The sequence below is a fragment of the Manacus candei genome, unplaced genomic scaffold (assembly GCF_025592945.1).
Source record: "Manacus candei isolate 608988 ecotype Guabito, Panama unplaced genomic scaffold, ASM2559294v1 h1tg000008l, whole genome shotgun sequence".
NCBI lineage: Eukaryota > Metazoa > Chordata > Aves > Passeriformes > Pipridae > Manacus > Manacus candei.
In genome coordinates this window covers 22,028,049-22,053,097 of record NW_026138056.1, presented here as the reverse complement: position 1 = coordinate 22,053,097, position 25,049 = coordinate 22,028,049, and the positions used below count along the sequence as shown (strand labels likewise).

The 25,049-nt window shown below is 38.0% G+C and overlaps 2 protein-coding genes across 4 annotated transcripts in view; one reads left to right on the top strand and one right to left on the bottom strand.

Moving 5' to 3' along the window:
- The window catches only part of NKAIN3 (sodium/potassium transporting ATPase interacting 3), a 352,392-nt gene that overhangs the window by 73,204 nt on the left and 254,139 nt on the right, over positions 1–25,049 (bottom strand). For all 3 annotated transcript variants that reach the window (XM_051771334.1, XM_051771350.1, XM_051771342.1), the window contains one exon: positions 12,824–13,021. In XM_051771334.1, coding sequence (XP_051627294.1) covers positions 12,824–13,021 — 198 coding nt within the window. The remainder of the gene's footprint in view (positions 1–12,823; positions 13,022–25,049) is intronic.
- Positions 1–25,049, top strand: part of LOC127462545 (uncharacterized) — a 193,756-nt gene that overhangs the window by 10,346 nt on the left and 158,361 nt on the right. The window lies entirely within an intron of this gene.

Here is a 25,049-nt window from a genome sequence, read left to right as displayed (position 1 = left end):
TCTCTAACCCCAACATATGCTGCATGTATTGGCTTTTAGAATTAGGTGGTCACAGACTAGTTCCTCCCAAAGTACTGTCTGTGAGTAACTGTCTGGAGAATAAGCATATGTGATGCAGAGCCATGCTGTTAGATGTACTAAGCAGCAACCAAAACATTAGGTTTTACTTTGAACTAACACGATGCACATTATAAAATCTCCACATGCTGGAAGAAAGACTAAATCCTCTGTGGTTTGCTCATAAATATTTATAGGATTATTCAGTCCATTGTGTAGTGAATAAGCCAATGCATTGTGATGTAAACCAGCCCAGCTTCTGTGTTTATATTGTCTGTCTGACAGAACACAATTACAAAACATGTTTTTCTTTTTCAAATTTCTACTTGAGCTCCTTGAAGCACCTAGAATTTGAGCTTGGCAATGTAGGGCTGTAATTGCCCAGGGATCTGGCATCTTACAGGTTCGAAGTGCATGTATTCTTCAAGGACAAAACCATATACTGTATAGTTTATAGTAACATAAATGTATTCTGTAAAGACAAATCAATATATTATAAATGTGCATCCTATATTTTTGCTCCTGATAGGGAATTCTATCACCAAGTAGAGTAAACCCACAAAAACAACTTAATTCTAGATTCAGAAATACTGCATTTGCTTTTTATTACTCTATTTTATGTTCAGAATTAATTTGGCTCATGTGTAGGATGTGAATTTCAATTTAAAATATTCATAACTAGGGCAATTGGCAAGGTCTGGTGTTTCTAACAGGTGTAAGCAGACAAGCTTACCCCTAAATGTGTCTTGTCATTTTGTATTTTTTCTGGTTGTTCCCCACTATTCAGTTTATTTCCTGTTGAAAGTTCTCTTTTATCAGAAAATCATAATCTGAGACAGAGACTGAAATGCTGATTTCAGCCACAAATTAGAAACTGAAAAATAAGAGATGAAAGCAGTGGGAAAGGGAGTCTGTACTGTGCAAGATGCACTTTCATTCTCAAGAGCGTCTGTTTCCTCAAATGAAAGGAAATCTGACAAAAAAAAAAAAGGGGGCTAATTCACCATGGAAATGTGCAAAACTTTTCAAGGCAAAGTCTTTGCGTATGCTAAAGGCACAGATGATGTTCCATGTAAAGCATTACTTTCATCTCTATTGTTTTGAATATGTTGGATCATAAGAATGGATGCACTCCAACTGCCACTTCAAAGCTGTACAGATAATCCTACATCCCACTTGTTTTGTTTGCATATTTAATTTTGCTCAAGTAAAAGCCAAATCAAATCTCATACTTTATTCTCTGAAAAAATTCCATGCAACCTTCCTCAACAGTCCAGTTCATCTGAACGAGGGTGCGTTACAAATTCTCTAACTCATTTGAGGATATTTCTATTTACTCTGTCTCTTTCCCTTATTTTACATGATAAAGTGCTTCAATTTCTGGCTGGATGGAAGTCATCAATCTCCACCATTTTCAAAAATTCTTCCTCTGTAGATCAGGGGGCTCCTAATCTGTGGAGCAGGTGTTGGCATTGAAGCAGGAGCAACCAGGGGAATATAATTGTTTCAGATGCATGTGACAGTCATTGTCACTCAGTCTGCAATGCAGGTGTCAACAAAAGCAAGGTCAGACTCCCAGTTGCAGGACATTTTTGCCTTTTCTGGTCCCTGAGCCTGAAAAACGGGGCTGAGAGCAGGCAGTCTTTCCCCAGTTTTCTAATAACCCATCTGCAGGCTTTGTGGACTGCTGTGGTGCCTGCAGTGGCTTGCTCAAAGGAGAAAAGAAATAGCTGCAATTGTAAAGTTCCCTCGTTCAGTGGTAAAACTTTTTCAGGTGACAGGGAGCAGAGAAGCCCAGTGTCTCTTCATCTGCCAGGTTTCACTGTCCCCTCCTTTAAGTCATATAATTTCTGTTCAGGTTATCAAAGAGACACCAAAAGATACAGCCCCACGTTGATATTTACTGCTGGAAGACTTTCACCCTCCAGAAAGAGGTCAAAAATATTAATATGAAAGTGAAATAGCTAGTTTGTAAGGGTTTACAGACCAAGACCTTTTCAATGTCGTTTCTATTCAAAGCACTTCAAACAGCAGGAGAGATTTAAGTGAATATAGCCCTTTTTCTAGATGACATTATTCCCTCATATGACTTTATACACAGTTAGGTATGTAGTTAGAAATAAATATAACATGGTGATATTCCTTTGGTCTTTCATGAAATCAGGCACCCTACATAGCAAATGTGTGGATGCATTCCTTCTCACCAGAGGGAATATACCTTTCATTCCCTCTGTAAAATGCTACAAAGAATTGAGTGTCTATTTATTGCAATGGGTGCTCTGGGTTCAATAAAGCTGCTAGGAAATATGTGAGAATCCTGGAAACTGTAAAGTCTAGGCCATCTCCTCCTTATTCATTGTTTACTGTACAAATTCTTTATCAATGAGAACCTAGGGACTTATTTTTCACTTGCATCAGCTTTATAACTGTATATTTCCATTTATTTCACTGTAATTATTTCTGGTGAAAATGGTTGTGTGTTTTAGTGATGTTAGTTTACAATATTTTAATAAAAATGCATGAATCCCCTATGAAAAAGAAAAATCCCATATCAGCTATTTTCAAGCAGCATCTCTAGACTGAAACTAACAGAGCAAAGGAGAAAACACCAGTGGCTTTAAAACATTCTTAGCCTAGAGATATGAGAATCTGCCAATCTCACATTGTGAAAAAACAAGTGCCTGAGAGATTTCAATGTTATTTATCCTTTTTGTCTAAAAGGTCTATGGAGTCCCACTTCCATCGTCTGTGGACAAAATCCACAAATTAGTGAAGTAAGAAGAATTTCTGCATGGCTTAAAATCAAAAGCAAACAGCTGACTCTTTCAGGCACTCTATTACAAAAGTGAATTGGACACCCCCCATGTTTGGTATAAGAGCTGAAGAGTGTTTGTATGAAATAATGGACACTGTACAAGGCAGTCATGTTCCTCAAGAAAGTCACTAAATTTGAAATTATATCTATTAAGCTTTCCAGTGGGAAGGACCTTTCCCAGATAGCATATTGATATGTTATTGTGTTGTATCAACTGTTAAAGCTTGGTACCATGAGGCAGACACAGTCCACGTTACCAGTGAACAATATGACGGCACAGATAATGAGACTCTCATTACTGAAGACTGATATATGTTTAAATGACCTGCAGTTTGGGTGCACAAGTCAGCATGCTCTAAAAGTACAAATGAAGAAAAGAGAATTTTCTTTTTCCTTTACAGTTTGGTTTTGATCACGGGAAGGGAGAAGAAGGGTCTTTCCAGGAGTTCACTCCTGATTGCCCAAGTAAAAATTCAGTATCCAGGGAGGGGGAACTTGTCAATCCCTGGTCGGTAGTGATAAGAACTACCAAGAAGATGAAATTTAAAGAAAAGTCTCCAGGCAAAGAAGAGGATATTTCAGGCACCCACAGGAGTTCATTCTTGAAAAATTTTTCTGGAAATCAGTGTATTCCTTAAATAAATACTCAAGCTGTCTGGTTTAAGCGACCAGATTGTACCTTTAGTTTTCTATGTTGATCCTTATATTTTAATTTATTATTAAAATATAATATTTTTATATTATGCATGTATGTGTGTGAAGATATCAGGTGCATTATAAATTAATAAAAAAGATAAAAATAAATTAAAGAAATCACAGGTAAAAATGGAAATTATTATGTTCTTTTAAGAGGTTGTTTAATTACCTACCACTTTTTACTGTCATTCACAATGATTATCAATTAATCTACATAACATTAATTTACATAGGAGGTAATGGAAAATTAAGCTAAGAAAGTTCCACATCACAGAGAATGATTTCTTGAAAGATCTTTACTTATATCATATATTCGGACAGATCTAGTAGATGTTTTCTGCAACACTTGATTTATTCAATTATCATTTTCAGACTAGCATCAGAATTATGGAGCAGCACAATTATTCATAATTTTTGTTTCAACTGAAGCCTTCTACATGGGAGAGGAGAAATTAAATTTGCTTTCCAGGCTTCTGCTTTAAGATGATTTTGTCCTTTCAGAATAGTTACTGACACCACATAAAAACTTATAAACTGAAAGTAATTCACATCAGTCTCTCTTTCAAGACCTCTAGCAACCTTACCTATTCAGATCATAATCAAACCACTGCAAAGAAATGCCTCAAGCACCCATCTCACTGAATCTATTCTGAACCTTCTGAGAACACGGAAGTCCTTACAGATGCTTATTCCTAGCCTCAACTTCAAACCCTGTCCTTCTCATCTGTGTTTGTTGGTTTTCTTTCCATGACATGAGACTCACTTCTTTGTTCTATAAAAGTGTATAAAAGGGCAAGTGTATTAAAAGGCAAGTGTATTAGGCAAGCCTGAGAACCAAGGAAAAATTCAAACTGAAAAGAAGGCAACTTCATCAGGTAATTATGTCAATTATTACTGCGATATTTTAAAGCATCACTTCTTAGGTACTTATCAACATTCATCTTGACTGCACTCATGTATGAACTTTTTATTGGTCTCTCTTGGTATATTGCAGTGTCTCTGGTACCTTGTGTGAATGAGTCTCATGAGCTATAATCCCTATGTGCTTTCATTCCTCCCCCACAGAGCTACACATACACCTAATCGGTGAATGAAGAGGGTTGTGGCAGCCATGTCCTCTGCCAGAAGCTCAGTGTCTTTGCCTAAACGTGTCAGAATTTTGCATAAACTGGGCTGTTTCCATGCCCATCACCTTTCGTGGGAGAGCTGATAGGAGCTAAGAGATCATTTATGGCAAAGGATGGAACTACCCCTTAACGAGTCCACCATACCCTGTTTTCAAACTTGTCACCTATGCAGGTGCCAGGAAAACACATCCTGTGCTAGACCTCACATCTGCCGGTGGGATTCCCCTCTCTACTTTGAAAAAAAGAAGGGAAACAAATTTTTCAACAGTTTCTATAATACTAGATGGTGAACGTGGAACAATCAAAAAAATTAGCAGATTTATTAGAGAATTTGGGCCAGAAGCTTTAGCTACAAAATCTATGAAGGCAGCATTTAAAGAATGCAGGGCTTTTAAAACTTACTCTGCACTGCAATCTTCCTATATCAAAATATATTTTCTCAGAAAAGCTTGTCTGTTTTTGTAGTTCTGAGAGAAGCATATATGCATCTTGACTTCCTCCCTTGGTGAAAATCAAATCATTCTCTCAAAGCTTAAGAAGTATGAGTTGTTTCACTACTTGTTTCGTGAAAACCCTGCTCTGGATTCTCCTAGTTCCCTAGGGCAAAACAGAAAGCATTGCAAATCATCTGAAACCATAGCTGAGAGAAAAAAAATTCTTTCTGTAGTCAGGTCACATTCAGGCAACAAATTTTAATGGAAGAGCTAGGCTGTGGATTCAGGACATGATTAAAAGAAAAATGTCCTGTCAGTTGCAGCTCACATAGAGATGGGTTTTAATCAGTGAATATTTTTCCCCCATATAAGAAAGTCTGGGCACATGGGTATCAACTACAACATGCAGAAAGGATCATCCTGATGAGTATGAGCGAACACAGATCTATTGCTGTTAGGTTCAGCAAGATTTAACTCAGGAAGGCTCACCTCTGGTTTGCCTGTGTCCTTTACACTACATGTGCAGATTAAGGAATCAAACCCTCCTAGTAAAATACCTTTCCATTATTTAAAACCATATCTACATGTAAAAATCAATTAGAGAAATATGGTTTTTGGAAATAAAAAAAATAAATTCAGCAAAGTCAAGCCTATCTGACCAGAGCTATCAACCAGCATGTAAACTCTTAGTCTAGAGAAGGAGTTAATTTCCTTGGCTAGTTTATCAACTTTGCAGCTGGAGTAGATTTGGTGCTGCACACTGCTGGCAATGCAGCAAAGCCTTTGCACTGAATTGCAGCTTGGCAGAAAGGTGCAAATTTGATTCCACCTTCTGAGTAAACTGTCATGCACTGATTGCCACAGAGGCTGCTGAAATCTTGTGAGTGTCTTGAGAGGTTTCAGTGTCCTGAAGACAACTAGGGAGCAACGTGCTCCATCTTTCTGAATTTCCAGGATCTTTGGTGTCCCAGTAGCCCGTCAAACTGTTAATGGTTTCCAACAATATAGTCAATAAAATATCTCTAAAATTCAAAGCAAACACTGCTTTTACTTTTCTTAATGAAAAATATTTGATTTCTGCGTTCTCTAAAAAATTGTTTTGATTGATAATCTTTGTTACACTCTCCACTTTATTCTCTTATAATTTCCAACTTCCTAGTGCAGCATTCAGCATTCTCCCCAGCTCTAAAGACAGCATGTAGGCACATAGGTTTGCTGAGGCACTTTAACCTGTTTTTACCTCTTCCACCACCTCTCCTGCTTATTTGCAGAGATGCTACCTTGTACTGGAATTAGTGACCACCGAGTTTACTGTGCCCTGTGCAGCTGCAGCTCCCTGCTCAGTGCTAGGTCAGGTTAATTTGAGAACACCAGAAATGACACGAAATGAAAGTGTCTATCTGAGAATTACAGTAACTAAGTTGCAGACGTATAGTCTACTACACTGTTTTGACGTGAGTTTGGTAATTATGAGAAGTTTAAGGAGGAAAAAAACCTTAAATATTTTCCAGATCTCCCTTTATCTCCAGTGTTCCATCATAGTTTGCACTGAAATACTGAGCTCCATAAAAATTCAAATGAACTACTGAGTTTTATTTTTACTATAAATATTTTTGGATAAAGAAAAGTATTTCAGAATACCTGCCCAGAATTTCATTAACATTTTTGTACAATAAAAAAATTGTCATAGTAATTTTCATGTAAAATGGAAAACAACTCTATATCATATACCCCAAAATGTCTAAAACAATTAAGTTCTCATATAGATTAACTGACAAGGTGAAGGCACTACTATGTTGCTAATGCTTGAACTGTTGTCTGCTATACCCTCACCTTTAGCCAGCTCTGCTGCAGAAGTTGCCTACCTCTTTTTCACAAATCCATATAATGACAGTTAATGAATAAATGAGCATACAAACAGCTATATTATCAGTGGTTTCAGTTCCTGTTAAATGAGCTACTTGAAAAATCAAACATCCTTGGACTGACAAGTGAGATGGAAAACCACGGATTTATCTTGATCTTATTTCACATAGTTGCTTTATTGACCGAGATTGGTAATTAGACAAATATACTTGTGTATTTTACTACCCACGCACTACCATGAATAATCAGGTCTAACTAAATCTAACGAGAAAGGACAAGGCCATTTGAAATCATTGTACCTGATTAATTAAAATAGAAGAACCTGCAAATGTACGGACGACAAGTCTAGAAATACTAACAATTAGGTTTTTAAGTGTTCAGCATCAATGTACATCAATAATTATGAATCTTTTGGACAGCTAATGACCATTTTTACAGAATATGAGGTAAGAGCTAGAAATATAATTAATTAATTTTTTTTTTAGCATAACATACCTCATGAAGTTCAACAATGAGGAAGCACAAAGTCCTGCACTTTGGGAAGAACAACCCTCTGCACTGAAATGATAGGGGCCACCCAGTTGGAAAGCAGTTCACCAAAAAAAAGACTTGGGGGTTGTGGTGAACATCAGGTTGAACACGTGTCAGCAATGTGTTCTTGCCTCAATGAAGGCAAATGACATCCTGGGCTGCATTAGGTAAAGTATTGCCAGCAGATAAAGGGAAGTGATCCTGTCTATCTGTTCAGCACTGGTGTGCCACAACTGCAGCGTTGGGTCCAGGTCTTGAATGGAGGGTGTAATGAGGATGGTGCCCAGTGCCAGGACTATAGACAAAGAGCACAAACTGAAACACTGGAGGTCCCCTACAGAACAGAAAACACTTTTTCAGTCAGAGGGTTATCAAGCCCTGGCACAGGTTGTCCAGAGAGATTGTGGAGTCTCTCTCCTTGGACATATTCAAAAGCCGTTTGGACACAGTCCTGGGAAGACTGTTTTATGTTGACCCACTTGAGTGTGAGGGGGGTTGGATCAGATGACTTCCAGAGGTCCATTCCCACCTCAGCCCTTCTGTGTGATTTTGTGATTAGGAGGTTGCAATTTTTTTACTAGTGGTAGACATGTCACCGAGCATTCAGACACAAAGCTGTTTTGGGAGCCTGTTGCCTCTTTGGGGAAAGTGTACAACATTTATAAATTTGTGAGTTGAAAGAAGCACTGAGAAGACATCTCAGGTCATAAAGCAGATATATTTTATATGCTCTTGTTGTCTAATACAAATCCTGGAAAACAGTGACCAGCTACATGTGGCTTTGTCATCTTTTGCACACAGAATCATAGTTAGAGACAGATATAAAGTTGTTTTCCTCCAGCTACTACACAGTGATGCAAACTGCCCCTGCATTGTCACACTGCTGTATCCATACCAGATACATTCCTGTACCAGAGTGAGTGCAACCAATACTGAATGAAGACTAAATTCTTTATCTAAAAATTCTTTAATGGTTTTGGCCTCAATGGTCTCTATGGTACCAGAGAAAGAGTTTCAGAATAAAAGCTCTGTTACTTTTGCTAGCATCTTCACTTCACAGACAGAACTTTCTCTCGAGGCCAAATACAAATGAAATTAATTCCCATAATAAATAAAAAACATCTTGGTCCTTGCAGATTTGTGCCCCAAGTTCAAGGTGTTTTCAGCTTTGAATTCTGTCTGCACATCAAGAGGGTATATGTCCAAGAGTGAAAGAACATTCAGAAACAACTCAGAAACTAAATCCTTATCCTGAAAGTCTAGCTACATGTCCCATTCTTCATCTGGGAAGAAGGTGGAAGAACAATAGACACAAGAGAGATTTACAGGCCTTATTACAGGGCTAGAGGAGCTCACACATTCCCCCATTAGGATCATAGAAGAGCTTAATAAAACAGAACACTCCTGTATGGAAACTCAACACCATCTCTATAAGTGTCATAAATGTCACTGTAACAACTCAATGTGACGTGAAAACATACCTTTCTCTACCATGCCAAAAAGGTAGGGGATATGTTTCTCTGGCAGAGATTTAAAAAATCATGTGTTCTTCTACACCCCTGTGGGTAAATAGACCAACTATCTACTTCCTGCCAAGATCCTGCCTCAGTCCATATTGAGGAATAAATGCCTGGGAGCATTCCTGGCACTGGCATGCTGTAACCCACGCCATTACACATGTGAGAGGTTGGCCTGCTGTAGCCACCACTCTCCCCTCACAGTTCCCAGTCACAGTTTTAATCAAGTGAACAATCCCAGGGATTATTCCTGTTGGATGGCTTGAAAGCACCAGCATGATTTGGAGGCTGAGACCATCAGCAGAAACACGAGTTGTTTTGGCCCTGTTGGCCTCAGTATCCAGTTCCTTCAGCATGCTTAATTATGTGTACAGAGGAAGTCTATCCATCTTGCAGGAGTATCATGCAGACTCACGGTGACCACACTATCCAGTTCCCAATTTGGCTTTTTCTTATACTTGTGATATTACAACTTCATTACATTCTGCAGAAAATAATACATTTTTCTGACTATGTTTTGTGCTTGGTAGTGTATGTGATAAGCTATTCCCCACTGATAACTTTACCTTAGGCAGATATGCTCAATGCTTTTTACTTCACCATGGAAAAATTCAATATTCCTAATCTCCCTATATCACATCTTTGCCTGGATTTACAGTGTAGTGAAAACCAGTCTCTCATAAATAAAGAAATGTTTCATATCTTCAACTCCTGATCACCTAAATAGCCACCCAGAATCAGGATGAGAGATAAAGTCACTGTTCCACCAATAAAAGATTTTTTTTAGAAACAACTATAAAGCAGATACAAAAAGAGCTTTACTGTGTTAGAATTAAATAAATGGATGCCAAGCCCATTCCCTAAAGCAGGGTCTAATGTAGTCACAACTGCTGCATTCTGTACAAATAAAAATCTTTATATCAGTTTAAAAAAAAAATCACCTTTCAAAAATGCTACTAGTGAGTTATATATCTCAACAGGTATCCAATATTTACCCTGGAGGGATTTCTTCTTACAGAGGCTCTAATTTCCTACCAAATGGAAGTGTTCACATTCCCAGTCATTTGGACAAGGGTTAGCATGATAAAGTTTTTTGTTACACTGTAAAATGGTTTGTTATGTGACTACCGCTACATAAAAATGTTATCAAAATTAAGTAGGTTGTAAGATCCAAAAAGGAATAGGCTGCTTTTGGGACTAGCTACTAGGAAAAGGAAAAAAAGAATGATCTTCTGATCTACAGTCCTTCAGTACTTTGAAAAGACAACTTAAATGACCTTTTAACTAACAATTGATATTGGTACCCCAATTAGGAAAGCTGTTATGTATCCAAAATGGATGTGAACTTCCTCAGGTCAACAGTACTCAGAAAATGGGAGCAAACTGCAATAAATTTATTAATCTACGTGGTGACTTTTGTCCTGTGTGACAGTAAATGAAACAAGCCTAAATTACAATTCAGAATGGAAACTGAAGTACAGACTCATGGTATGTTAATCATAACATGTCACAGATGGGATAGCAAGACAGTGAAACTGGAGGAAAACCTTCCTTTGTGTACAGTATTTTAATTTTAATACTGTGTATATCAGTGAAAGCAGTATCTGAAACTGCAACTCTTTAATGCATAGTCATGCCTTATAAGTTCCTGGCACATTTGCAGTGAATTGTATCCAGAATGGCAATCAGTCACTCCTTCAGAAAGGGAAGACCAGTTACTTCTTATGATTTATAATTATTACATAATTTCTATACTTTTTAAATTTTAATATTTCTCTTAGTTTGTATATATTAATCAGGTTTATTCTATTGTTATAATATCAATATCTGTGTTCCTGTCATTTAACCAGAGCTCTACCGCACCATTAATTGCAGAAGAAAACAGTTCCTGATTTCAACAACCAGCTGTATTTCCACCGAACACTCAATTGGTTAATAATCACAAAAATGCTAGAAAAAAATTTTAAGAGAATACATCTTTTCTTATAGAAGTGGAGTATTTAAAATATTTCTGTTCGCCTTTTAAACTAATGACACTTCAGTTTCCCTTCTGCAGACTCACTGATGCAGAGTGAAAAACACTGCGTTGTGAGAAATGTGCTGCAAATGAAGAACTCATGGGAGAAGCAACCTGCTTTCAGTAGCAGGCCCCCACAAAAGTAAGGAAGAAGCATTCAGTTAAGCTTCACAGATACAGTGTGCAGGGTTCATCTGGAAGGTACACTTTCACAGAAACTTCATGATTTATGTTGGCATACGCAGGGTTGGGTTGCAAAAGAAGTAATTTTGTCTTCACTGGAAAAGATCGTGGCTCAAAGCCTTTTGCTGCCTGAATGAAAGGCAGGCAGGAGAAGGCTTGTGTAGGTGCTTGTGAGGTCACTGATGCCTGGGAAGCTGATAGACCAGGAGCAGACACATTCTTGTATAGGCAGATGCGATGTCAGTGATGTGTAAACTAAGTGCACTAATTCAGACCTGGATTTTCAAGTGGAATTTCATTAATCAGAGATGTACAAGTTTATCCAAGTTTGATTAAAAGTAGTGGCAAAGAAAAAGCACTTGACATCTTATAAAAGGCATGTAGTACTGCAGAGAAATTATCTTGAACTTTCAGACAGCTGGGCAGGATGACAGACATACGCACATATACTGATTTTTTTTCTTTTGAAAGAGAATGTCCTTATCTTGAAAAAATGTAAAAATTAAAATTTGAAAATAATTTTAAACTAATGAGTGAGATTTATTCTGAAGATCCCTTTTACTTTGCAAGTGGTAGTATTTACCAGTCAGTTAGTAAAAGCTTGAAGTACTGAACAGACCAGGAATATCTATCCTTTCTGATTGCTCAGACATAGTTCACCTGACTAGCAGGTGTGGACTGCAGAATGCATCTCTCCTCCCACTGTCTGACAAGTACTAGTAGCCATGGTTAGCATGAGCACATATATTCTCAATTCATAAACATTTATGTTCTCAAAATAGGTCTGGGCGTCTGGGGTGATCGATCCTATATGCAATCACTTGGGGTTAGCCAATTGCAATGTGCTACACACAGCTATGCAGAGAAAGAGCTACCACCTAGGACATCACATGCAGCTCATGACAAACAACTTGTTAATCACAAGCAGAAGCAGCCAACAGATTGAGGAAAGACTGTGGCTTTTGCTCCCAAAGCAATATACGCCCCAGCAGTTCCCTGCACTGCAGGCTTTTTATAACAACTTCTTAATGCATTTTTTGTTTGGTGTTGCAACAATTGTGGACCATGGAAGCAGCATATTCTGATAACACAGAGTTCCAGGAAGGAACAAATAACATATGAATGCGTACTTTAATTCCTAATACTTCTCTGACCCTTTTCAAGCATTACGTCCATATCTCACTTTGGGAAGAAACTTAGCCATGTATCATGAAAAATATATTTACATTCAGGGCTGAATAAATGCCATCATTGTGAACTTTAGAAAGATTTAGGCAAATTAATTTTGGTCAAGCCTACTCTCCTTTGCTGTACACGCCTTAATGAATGAGAGCCAAGAACTTGAGTTAATTTTCACCTGTCCCGGTAGAGGCCAGAATGGAGACTATGCCTCTATTGAGCTTGACAAGATATAGGGAAGGAAAAGAGTAGTGCACATTTTAATAACATGTATATAATTCTCTAATTCAAAATACAATCAAAAGTCTGTGCAGCTATACATCAACTACTACATCCCCCTTCCAGCAGGCTGCATGTGAAAGGACTGAGGAATCCCAGTACAAAAAGAAACATGAACTTACAGAGAGGAGTATTTGGATAGCACTGTGAATGACCTCTAGGTACTGGAAATCAATGATGCAGCCTGTCACAGAGACGTAGGAGTAATCCTCTAGGACACCAGGGGCAGAAGGACGAACCACCCTTCGTATACAGCCGGGTCCATGTTCCCGCCACCAAGAGCGGTGCATTGAGATGTTAAAGGTCATGAGATCCGTTTCCTAGGAGAGAGAGGGAAAAAGTGTGAAAACCTCTGACTTTCTTTACTTTCTTTAAGGTAAAGCAAGAGGAAATAAAAGATCTTTTCAACTATATTTAAGGACAATAAGATAACTAATTTGCCTTAACCCTCATACCAGTAATTTTAACATGAAAGTAGGATGTTGGAGTGGAGAGAGGAAATTGCAAACATACATTGACTATATTGCAGTTGCACAGAGAAGTTTGTGCCTGGTAGAAGAACTGTCGTGCCAGATACTGTACAAAACAATGCATAACCTATGTCCCCATGGACTTACAGCCTGAAAAACAAATTTTGTTGTTACCTGATTAGAATGCCACTTAAGGACTAATATTTTTTAACAGGCAACAGAGACAGTTTTACCTCATGGTTCTAGAAACAATCTAAATCAAACTTCAATCATATTTATTTAAAATATTATCTATAAATCATATCTATTATTTTAAGTAGGACCACAGGCAGCCAGGTTGTTCCAGTTGCCAAAGATTTAAATGAAAAGATGCCTCCAGTCAAGCACCCTCCTCTCTTTTCTCCCCTCTGCCCATCACCTAGATTACCACCTCCTCAGTTCAGTGAAGAAATCTGCTTCTGTGAACAGATCTGGATTTAAAATAAAAGCAATAACTTTTTTTCATTCAAATCATCTTCCTGATCAGCTATTAAATCTACTCTAATGGGTACTGGTAGTACTGTACCCCACACAGCATGTACAGTGTCTGTGCATTCCAATAAACTTCATCCCACTTCCACTTGGAGCAATGAAAATGGCAAACATACTAGTGTACTAAGATTTTCTAACAGCTTGTCTATGAAATACAAACAGGAAAATTCACTTGAATTAGCAACAGATTTAGGTCTTTAGGTCATGCTTAGGCAAAATGCACTGAAGTTGAATGGATGCCATTTAAATGGAAAAAAAATCCCAAAACAAACCACTACTTCTCACTGGAGATAAATGAGAGTTGAGTTACATTGATAATTAAATAATTAATTCAGATTTATGTTTCCATGTTTCCTATTCTCAACTCCAAGGTAGCTGTAAAAAATGTGTGTAAAATTGTCAACCAGATGCCCACAAAATACCATTGGCTTACATACATGCCCTCTTGTCAGCACTGTCATGACACTGATTTGCCCTTTGCATCCCTCTCCAAAAATCTGTCCTATCAGTCTACCTTACTTTCACCCTGACCAAAGGGCTATTTGGTGCAGATTCCAGCTGCAGAAGTAGCCCTTTTGTTCTCCTCTGTTAATTGCTTCTATTCTGGCCTCACCTGAAAATTACCTCCAGCCAGCGTATATTGCTGCTAGTTAGCAGTAAGAAATCTGCCTTTTTAATCTTCTGTTTTACTGCCCATAAGTTTTTTACCCTTTAAATGCAGACTTGCTGGAACATTATTTCCAGTTGACAAGGCATTTGTCTTTTGGCTTTGCATGTCCATCCTTGATACTAGTTTAGAAAATTTTCAGCTGCAGCCTGAAAACAACTTGTGAAATCAGCATCTAACAGACAGCTCAGTTTAATGAAAATATAATTGTAAATACGGAGTCACAGGAAACAACCGAGCCTGTCTTTGTGAAACAATACCAGAGATTGCACACTGTTATCAAGTGTTTTTAACAATTATAAGGTCTAAGAAATGCCAGTTGTCACACACATATTCACTCTCATGTACTTGAGTAGCTCTTTGTTGAGTAGGAATACAGATTAATAGGTTAGTGTATATCAAGTATTGTAAGGTAATGCTTTGTTATCACAACTGTGGGAATAAATTGTGATGTCCATGGCTCTGGTGTCTCAGCTTTCTTTGCTTTTGAGAATTTTTTAATATTTTTCCTCCGTTTTTGTCTTTGAGTTTTTAATATTATACTCTATTACAGTGCTTGTGCCTGGCTAGTACACAGTCAACGGCACTGAAAAATGGCAAATTTGCATAGGGAAACAGCTTGATAAATGTTGTTGACACATTTAAAATGTAAGAATTTGTCATGTGATTAGGAGAAACAGCTCATTAATAAAATCTTTCATTTCTGGAATACTGTTACGTTTGGCTCTTGGAATGATTAAAAAAAAATTGCTTGACTTGACAGGCATGTTTAGAGATACTTAACTAGATGGTCCTGTTCATATTTCAAGGCTGCTGGATTCAGGTAGAAAGGAAAGAGCAAAAAACCCCAAAGAGATGTCATCACAGCACTTTCCGCTTTTAAAAAAATAAATTATTGTTCAGAAGCTATGGGTAAAGGCTGTAACAAGAGATTTTCATAGTTACTTTTCACTGTGTGTATTACATTCTGAGCTCTGAAAGCAGGTAAAAGGAGATAATAATGATGGCCCAGCAAAGATCAGTTTTAGAAATGCAAACAAAACTACTTGGTGCATTAGCTTGACCTCTAAAATATCAGTTCACAAAATGGCACCCATAAACTGTTCTAGCTGATAAATGTTAAGCTGCCAATCAATAAAAGAAAGCCTGACCACAAAAAAAATCAATTTTTTTTTTGACAGCTGAAACATACCCCTTTCTAACTACTTGGAGATTCTTAATCCATAAAGTGAGTCAAATGCACCAGGCATTAAAGAAATTGATCTGTATCTTTATAGTCATTTACAAACAAATAGAAAATCTGAGACTGTTTGACAGGGTGTACAGGTTTTAAAATCAGTGAACTTCTGAAAGTGTTTCAGTATTTGTGAATTCACAGCTTGGAAACTCTGAGAATGGCAGAAAAGCTGCTGCCCAAGTGGCTCATTTTCAGTCCACATTTAATGAAAGTTAAGAATTCTTTCAGAAAATACAAGCAGGTGCTTGAAGCTTTTCAACAGAAAATCTGTTATCTTCCAATGTCACAAGCAAACATTAAGCAAAGGTGCATAAAATATTTAATCTTCAGCAGGTGATGTAATGTAAACTGCTTATTTCTTAAAAAAAAATGCTGCTGCTTCATAGCAAGAGACTCAGTTTCAAACTCTGTAGTTTAAAAGAAACCAAGTAGCCTTTCTGACTAATCTAGTTGGGATTCATTTAACAGTTGAAATTTCAACCATCCATGGATGGAAAATTGCTGTCTCCTGAGCATATATCTTGGCTTTAATTCCATGCATCAGCAGGTAAATTATACCTCCTCAGCTGGTAACTTCTCCGACAGACGTCATAAACAAAGAGGGGGCAGAACACAGATAACAGAACTTCCAGGAAAATCATGTGGGATTTAGGGAAGTGATACAGGGAAAGGGAAACCTTGTTTCCTATTCCTTCCTTCAGCCAGCACTAAAGTAATACTCCAATCTGTGCTAAGTTCACTCCTGAGTGTAGATCAGCCCTGTAACCACACTGCTACTAATGTAGAGTCCCATTTAACTGTCTATTTAAGCTTTTAAACTATGTATAGGATTTGTGTTGGCTGTCAGCCCAAGGATTAATTTTGATCATTATTGGAAATCATTGTTGTGGCAGGTACTTTCTCTTAGGTGAGATGTAATCCCTGTAAGTCCCAGTAATACTGTTTCTAAGTGCTTGGAGATAATGTTTAATTTCGTTACATCTGCTTATTTTCTACATTTGGTTTCAAGTGGACATTTCCTATTGGCCAGGGCTTTGAGCAACCTGATCTGGTAAAAGATGTCCCCACCCATGGTGTGGAGGTTGTCTAGGTGATCTTTGAAGGTCCCTTCGGACCTAAATAATTCTGTGATTTTTTTCTTCAATTCTTAGGTGGTGAATTTGGATAAATTTTAAGATATCATAGCATAACACAGTTCATTTTAAAACTAAAGAGCAATAGCAAGGGTGATGTTCCACTTATTTGTGTATACTTTATGCACAATGTCTATAACAGCAAAATAAAAAATTAATGACAAATTAAGAGTAACTCAAATTAACAGCTGTAAAGAAAAAAGACATTAAAACTCCGGGGAAAAAAACCAATGTACTAAGATTGCCTCGTATACCAAACAAATATTATGCTGTGACATGATTACCATTGCAGAATTTTTTTTCACTGTATGTTTCTGCTTTATGTCATGCTATTTTATATTTCTTTTATTCCTCGTTAGTATCTGAAAAATACACTCTTAGGAAAACTGTAACAAAAACATTAAGTGTTTTGAGTGGGATGGAGGAAAAGCACTTTTTTTCTTCACAAGAAAGCAAGTCTTACGTTTCATCTTCTCTCACTACTGCTAAACAAACGGGTTTTCAAGGCCTGGGAAGATAATACTGAAGAAGTCTATGACCATTCCCCATTTCCAAACTTAGAAATTTATGTCACTAGCTCCCATATTGTCTTGATTGGGATGATTATTTTTGAATATTGACTCAACTCTTTTTTTTTTTTATTTTTTTTTTTCATTTAAACTCTTGCCTCAGTGTTACACAGATGGCTTTTACTTACCCCATGAGCTAGAGGTCAAAGGTAGCCCACTCAATAATTGTGGCATTCCTGCAAATGGGATAAAACAATGAACCATGCTGATTCCAGGTAGCTCAAGATATAATTCAGTCAATATCCTGACCTCATCATGAGCACTCTGGTGAACAAATGACATGAAGAGCATTCTTAAATTGAAGCTTATATGTTGACTCTATTAGGACTATTCAGCTGTCTGAACTGGATGTCAGACTAGACATAGAAAATTCACCCCCGTGGTAGCAAACTCAGGGCATACTAAACCAGAGAAACTATGTGATACACCTAGATTAATTACCACTTGAAGAAAAAATTCACAGTAACAGGATCTTCAGACAGAGACCACACTGAGGTAACCCCAGCATCATGGTCTGAGAGTGGCTGAGAGGTACAGAGGCAAAGTAATTTTTGGGTGGTGGGATCAGAGGTTCATGGTTCCCACTTACTGAGATTAGAGGTTCGCTAACAGAGCAAATTCTGTAATCATGACATCAGATCATGACTATAGGAAAAGATTTCCATATCAAGCATAATTACTGTTAGAAAGTTACATTGATTTACTCCATGAATAGTCTTCTCAATCTATCTACAATGCAGCACTTGTTAGCCATTTGGATATAGGCCACCCTCCACATGTACAACTGTCAAAAAAAAAAAAAAGACATACAAATTAAGCAGTACTGGCTTCTATTTCTATTTATTTTACTACTTTTATTCCTTGGGCTATAGAGAATGTTATCAGATTTTATCTTATTTTTTAAAAGTGAACAAAATAACTTTTGGAAATTTATTTGGAAAAGCAGGAAGATGATCTACCTAAATGATCTACCTAAGTTTTTTACCAAACTTACTAGCAAAAGATTTACCAAACTTACTAGCGAAGTGGAATGTCTTTAAGAAGCCAGAAGGCAAGAAGTCAAAAAGAGAAGCATACTGCTGTCTTCTTGATGCAGTGTTAGTATTAGTCACAACAGCAAATCATAAGAAGAAACAAGGGGCTGTTTTCTGAAACTTGTTGCCCATAAAGATGAGATCTGATCTTTGGCAATATTCAGATCCATGCTCAAATCTCAGCTCCATGTGTTACACCTTAATCTGGCCTACTTCCCTTTTGTGGCACTTTCTCTGTCTGAGAAACAGTCCAGAGAAGTCACACAGTACGGCAGAAAAAAGTTCCAAGCCCCAAGGAAAAAACAGCATGAGACAGGGTGATTGGATCAATATGAGCTTACTTATCACTTGCCATAGGAAGCTCAACATGAACACAAAGAATTGATGACTGCCCTGAAAAGTTGTTTTGCTCCAATGGAGTCCTTGACATGTGATTAAGCTGATCACTTAGTTTGAAAATTGCTCTCACCTGTTCCCTCTTGATAATCTAAAGGTATGAAATAACACAGATTTGGAGTGATGCCAAACTGTGACCACTGCTTTGAGTTTTGAAGGCTGGGAATATGACTAGGGTTTGTACAAGCCAAGGGTTTGTGAAGACTGGTGTGTCCCTCACTCAAGCCATATCCAATTTTGACTGAAATGAAGAAAGGAGATGAGACTGAAATGTAACTGCAATAGTGAAGAATTAGAAATATCATTGGCAGGCCATATACAGCCAGCAACACAAATGCTGTAGGAAAACTTCTCAGGGCAGAGAGCCACGAAAGGTTAAAAAAAGCTTGAAAAGTCTTAGTATACAACAATGGGAAAACACTACAAATATGGGCCATAAAAAATTCTGTCCTAAAAGTTTATAAACTGTGTCATGGTTTGAGATAGCCCCAAAATCCAATTCCCTAGCTCCATTCCCCCTCCCACATCTCAACCTAATGTGAGATGGGTTTTTCCAGACAAAACACACCAAACTCAAAGTGGGGGAAAGGGAATATATTACAATGACTGTACAAATAAATACCATATCACATTATACACACGATCACAACTATCTCTACCATGACATATAGTATTTACAATTGACCAGATCTCTTCTCCCCTCCAAATAAAAGTCCAGGAGGGAAAGCAGGACAGATCCCTTCCAGTCTCTGAACAGCAGGATCTTCTAATGCAGCAGGTTTCTCCTCATCTCATGCATGCAGCAGCTGTGGCTGGCTTTCTACCAGCACTCACGAGGGAGGTATTCAAGCCTCTCTCTCGGCCCCATCGCCTCCAACCGAGGGGTCTTCCGTGGGCTTCGTAACCCCAGACAAGGTCGTATCACCACGTCATATCACGAAGACACAGGGGGGTCTTCGTGACGGTCTGGTATCTCCAGGAGACTCAGCTCCTTGCAGGGCCTCTGTGCCCTGTCTCTCAGGCTGCCACTGTGGCAGCAGTGCGAGGGGGAAGCCAAGGTCAACTCCCCCCGCATTCCATCTGGCCGTCCCGGTCCAGCTCCAGGACACTCTGAGCTTCTCAGCTCCTCTCTCTCTCCGGTGCTGCATGTCTAAAACTCTTCTCCTAAATAGGAGTCCATGTCCCTCTTCTCCAAGAGGGGTCTCAAGGGAGTTTTAGGGGATCTGGTACAGTCTTACCCCCAGGACTCTGTCTCTCAGGCTGCTGGCTCTCTTTTTCCTGGCTCTCCTTCCAGGTGCTGCATGTTGCTTCTGCTGCTCCTTCAGTTCAGGTTCTTATCTCTGGCTCTCTGCCACCGTTTCTCTGGTCAGTGCCGGCTGCTGCTCTGTGCCCATGGAGAAAACATCTCCCGGCATAACTACAGACACTTAGTCCAGCCTAGCACTGTTCCAGGTCTTTGCAGTCCCCCCCCCCAGCCAGGGGCTGGGAGGCCCCAGAGGGCCCAAGGGGCTCAGAGCCCCTTCCTCGTGGCTCTACAACATGGCCACCTCTCCTCAACAACCAAACTACAACTCATCTCTTCCGGTGAGCTTGTGGGATGTTGACATTTTTGCAGGAGCGCCCACTGGGCAGAACTTCAAAACTTCCAGGGGTTTCCACCCCTTGGGGTCTACCACTTTTCTTAGCCACTGGGGGAAAACAAAGTCCAAACCACTACAACTGAGCATTTGAAAAAGGAGTTCATAACACAAAGCAATTTCAAGTCTCAGCAAAAAAATTTTAACCTATATATTTTTTCTTTTCTGTTGTTTTTAAGGTGACATCCCTATGGAGTTATGCATACATTCGAAATATCACAAAATTAAAATTTGATGCCAACATACCTTCCCTCAAACATAAGCTGCCTCAAACAACTACGGAAAACAACTCTTCCCAATTTTGTAATTTTTATTATTAAAGCAGAAAGGATCAGACTCATGTGCCTCAGTACCTCACCATGTTTACAGTCTGTAAGTATTCAACAAGTACATTGGTTGAGGAAATTGAGAAGACTCTTGCAATGTTGGTGGACACTCGATTTCTACATTTATAATGGACATTCCTGGCTTGATCATACTAAAGCTATTAATGCTTTTATAGCCCTCTGACTTTTGAACCATGGTTATGCTAATGTTATAAACCTTGCAAAACTGACCCTTTCTTAGGGTTTTCGTTCTAATGTTACTTGGAAATGCACATGAATAGGAGACACATTTTGTGCCAAAAGCTCATATAATCCCTTATGAGGAGCAGATGCAATGTAGCCTCTGGCCAAAACAGGATCTTTGTTATTATCCAAATGACCATATTTTGTTCACAGTGGTTATGAACAAAGACAAAGCACAGGGATAAAGGCATGATTAAGAATATAATGTCATAACAATAGTATGGTTAATTTTAATATTTTCCTTCATTTCTGCTGTCTCTCTGTCCCAACTTTGAGAATACCATAACATCTCTTGCTACATAAGGAGATACTTTGTTGGAAATAAATGCATGAGAGAGTGTGTTCTGAATTTGAGGGTCTGTCCCAGATTCTGATGACATTAAAAAGCACCATAAAAAGACTTTTGAAAACTCACTTGAATGTTGAAATTTGTGACAAGAAAAATAACTCCTTCTTTTGAGACTAGCCAGAAGGCTCCTACCTGCACATAGGAACACTTTTAAAGATTAATAGTCCAGTTTAAGCAACTGCTGTTGTGTTCTCTGCTTTGCTTGCTTGAAGCAAAGCAGTAGTTGATGATATTGCCAGCTCCTGTTTTATGCAAATCTGGTCATGTTTAGCATTTTTGCTAAAGCCTCCATTCCCAGGGATATGAAATTACAATAAGAAGTTGGTCTTGTTACAAGAAAGAGAGCTGAAGAGGAAAGCTTCAAAAATTATGAACCCTACTGCTAGGCACTTCCAGTCTGTGCCATAATTTGCATTACTTGCTGCTCTTTCTCAAAGCTGGGCTCCTGGAATCTAGATGGGAGAGTTCAGTATCACACATTAGATCAGGACATCATGTGCCATAGTCCCCCATCTTGGATAATCATGGATGCACCAGGGTATAGGAAAGGGCCAACGGTTTTTAACTGTTTGATCAAAGAGAAAGACCCAAGTGAACCCTAAAAGCTTAGACGAGGTAATAAGGAATACCTAATTTTATTGATATATAAATCAAACTTCATGATTTCATGGAACTTTTGTCAGGAGATCCAAATGTTTATTTTTGAGTGTGTGCAAAGGGCAACCAGAAAGATATGCTAATTCACTACATCTTTAGAGTGAACTATGCAGTTCATCGAATAAGACTGTCTGCCACTAACAAACAGATTGCCAAGAAGTTAGTGTCTACACTGCTGAAGCCCTTCTGAAGACTCAGAATTAAAAATGAGACAGGAAACAATGAGCAGTAGAAGTGTATTGAACTGCTAATGGTCTGTTTTCTTATTGCTTTCATTTCAATGAAGCACAAGATGCTCTCAGAAACATACACTTCCTCATGACACTTTCATTTCTATATTTCTTTTCTGTGATATCAGGTCATCATATTTTTGCCAGTCCCTCAAGTTTTGTGGTGCTGTTTGCCAATGACCTTGGCTTTAGCAAAGCAATCCTTTTAGCAGACCAATCCTTTTATCACAGGCTTCATTTGCATTCTGCTGGAGCAATGACAGTCTCCAAAATGAATTTGATAACTAATTTTTAAACAGTAAATACAACCCCTATAGAAACTTTAAGGTTAGATGATGAAATTTAAAATCCTCCCTTTCCTAGAAGTGAAGTATCAATGACAATAGAAAAGAGAATCTGCTATAGCTGAACTCAATGTGATTTATTTAATTATTCATTTCACATTGACTACAGGCATTAGCCCACATTTTAGGTTCCTTGAAACATTTTATGCATTTATATAAATATATGCATATATGCAAATATTGTTTTTTATTTATGTATACATGATATTTATATATTTACATATTTATATTTTTCTGTACGATTTAATGACTCAGCAGTGCTTTCCTGAGAACGAGTACCAGCTGTGGTCAAGAAAGACAGCCTTACCAATCTCTTTCAGCAATGCATTGTACCTGGCCTTAATGAGATTAATTTAATTTGCAACCTAATCCACCTATAAACCTCAATAATTCTTACAGATTTTCACACAAACAAGAGAGTTTTGATTTGTTTTCTCCAGGAATTTTGAGATTTTCAGAGAACAATTTCAGGAACAAAGATCTCTTTTTCTCTGATATACTGTCTCTATGGTAAGTCTGCACTTACCATAATCAAACTTTTCAAATTCTTTTAATGAGATTAATAAAAAGGATCTGACAATGTTCTGTAACTTTCAGATGATTTCATGTTTGCCATGCCAAAGGTAATCAGCGAGGTGTTAGGTCTAATTATATTTTTTCAATTCTGAAGAAATTTTTCACATCAATGTGGTTGAATATGATCCCCAGAAATGTATTTTTAATTCAGGAGGTGACTATAAAACGCTCTGCTAATAACTTCAAGTCTAGGTGGATTACTTAATGGTCCTGTTAACAGATGTTATATAAATCTGGTCAATTTAGGAGATGAAACAAGTCACAGAGAAGCCTAACAATCCATTCACTCTTTAAAATCACAGACTTATCTGCAATCTTTCATCACGCAATTTTTAATATATTCTTCTCTAATAAATAAGAACAAAATGAGACCACCACAAAGATATGAGCATATTGATATTTGAAATGATAGTTTCATTTTACTCTCAAATTTGAAATAGTATTAACCGACAAAGGGAAGAATGATAAATGGTTTATAGATAGACTGAAAAAGTTGGGAATTACAGCAGAACACAATTGTAAAAGGACAAGTAATATTAACATCAGTTTACATATTTACTGAAAACAAAATCAAGACTACTACATAAAGAGTTTCCTCGTATATATATATATAGAAAAAGAATGTTCAGTTTGCCTGAGGGAAAAAAATCAAAATATTGTCAATATGAGGCATTTTTCTGCAAGTTGATGAGTATTTACAGAGTTCAATACTATTTGGAAATAATTAGTCTTTACAATAAATAATAGCAATTACTAATATCACTAGTATTTTCGCTTTGTAAGTTTTTCTATTTTTAAAAATGGTTTTAAAAACAGTGATATAAGGATGTCAGTGTGACTCCGGAAGGCAGCTAAAATCCTGAGAAGCTTACAAAGTTGCTTTGACAAGCATGTGTGCACATTGCTTAATTTTAACAAGCATCCCATTGACATAAGAGATCTACTTATATTTGCTGGGTTAGGTGAGTAAGAAAAGCAGTAAGGAATATACGAGGAAAAGGACAAGAAGGTATGAACGTGTGGTTATATACTTACCAGCCTAAATATACACTTTATGGACATAATACAGAATTTGTTTTCAGTATAGCATGTCCTATAAAGAGTTCTGTAGCACACTGAGGCATAGAGGAAGGTTTTCTTGAACAAACATGGCATATTTTGCTATAAAACTCTAGTTAAGCCTATGAAAATAGTCAACAGGTAACTGTAGTGGATGTTAGAATTTCAGGTGCAAATACTTTTGTTTTAATAACATATATTTAAAGGTCCTTTCCAGTCTCTGGGTGAGGAAGAGGAACATGAAGAGGGTAGATGTTATTTACATTTGGTTTATTCCTCACATGTAGCCAGCTAATGTCTGTGTGCTTGTGCTGGTTTTGAATTGGATAACGTTAATTTTCTTCAGAGTAGCTGGTATGGGGCTTTGTTTTGGATTTGTGCTGAATACAGTGATGATAACACAGGGAAGTTTTCGTTATTGTTGAGCAGTGCGAACCAAGTTCTTTTCTGCTCCTCACGCCACCCCACCAGCAAGCAAGCTGGGGGTTGGAGCTGGAGATGGAAGGGAACACAGTTGGGACAGCTGAAGTAGCTATGTGGTGCTTAGTTGCTGGCTGGAGCAACTAAGTTCCATGACAGTGCTAAATAGCAAAGATAAGGACAAATTCAGTGCTAAGCATGTCTGGGGGAGACAGCAGATATGATAAAGCAGGGAAATTTTAAGATGTGGAGATATTAAGTAGGATGGGACAAAATTTCCTGCCTTTTATTGCTCCCTGGCCCTCGCAGACTTCCCCAGTGCTGCTCTTTCACTAATCGCCTGTTCTCCGAGCCGCAGACTGTGCAACAGTTTTGCTTCTTAAAGCACTGCTGAGGGCTGGCTGGATGAGAGGTGATGGGTCAGCTTTAATTGCTTGCTGACTGGGCACAGGCTGCATGGCTGTGGACAT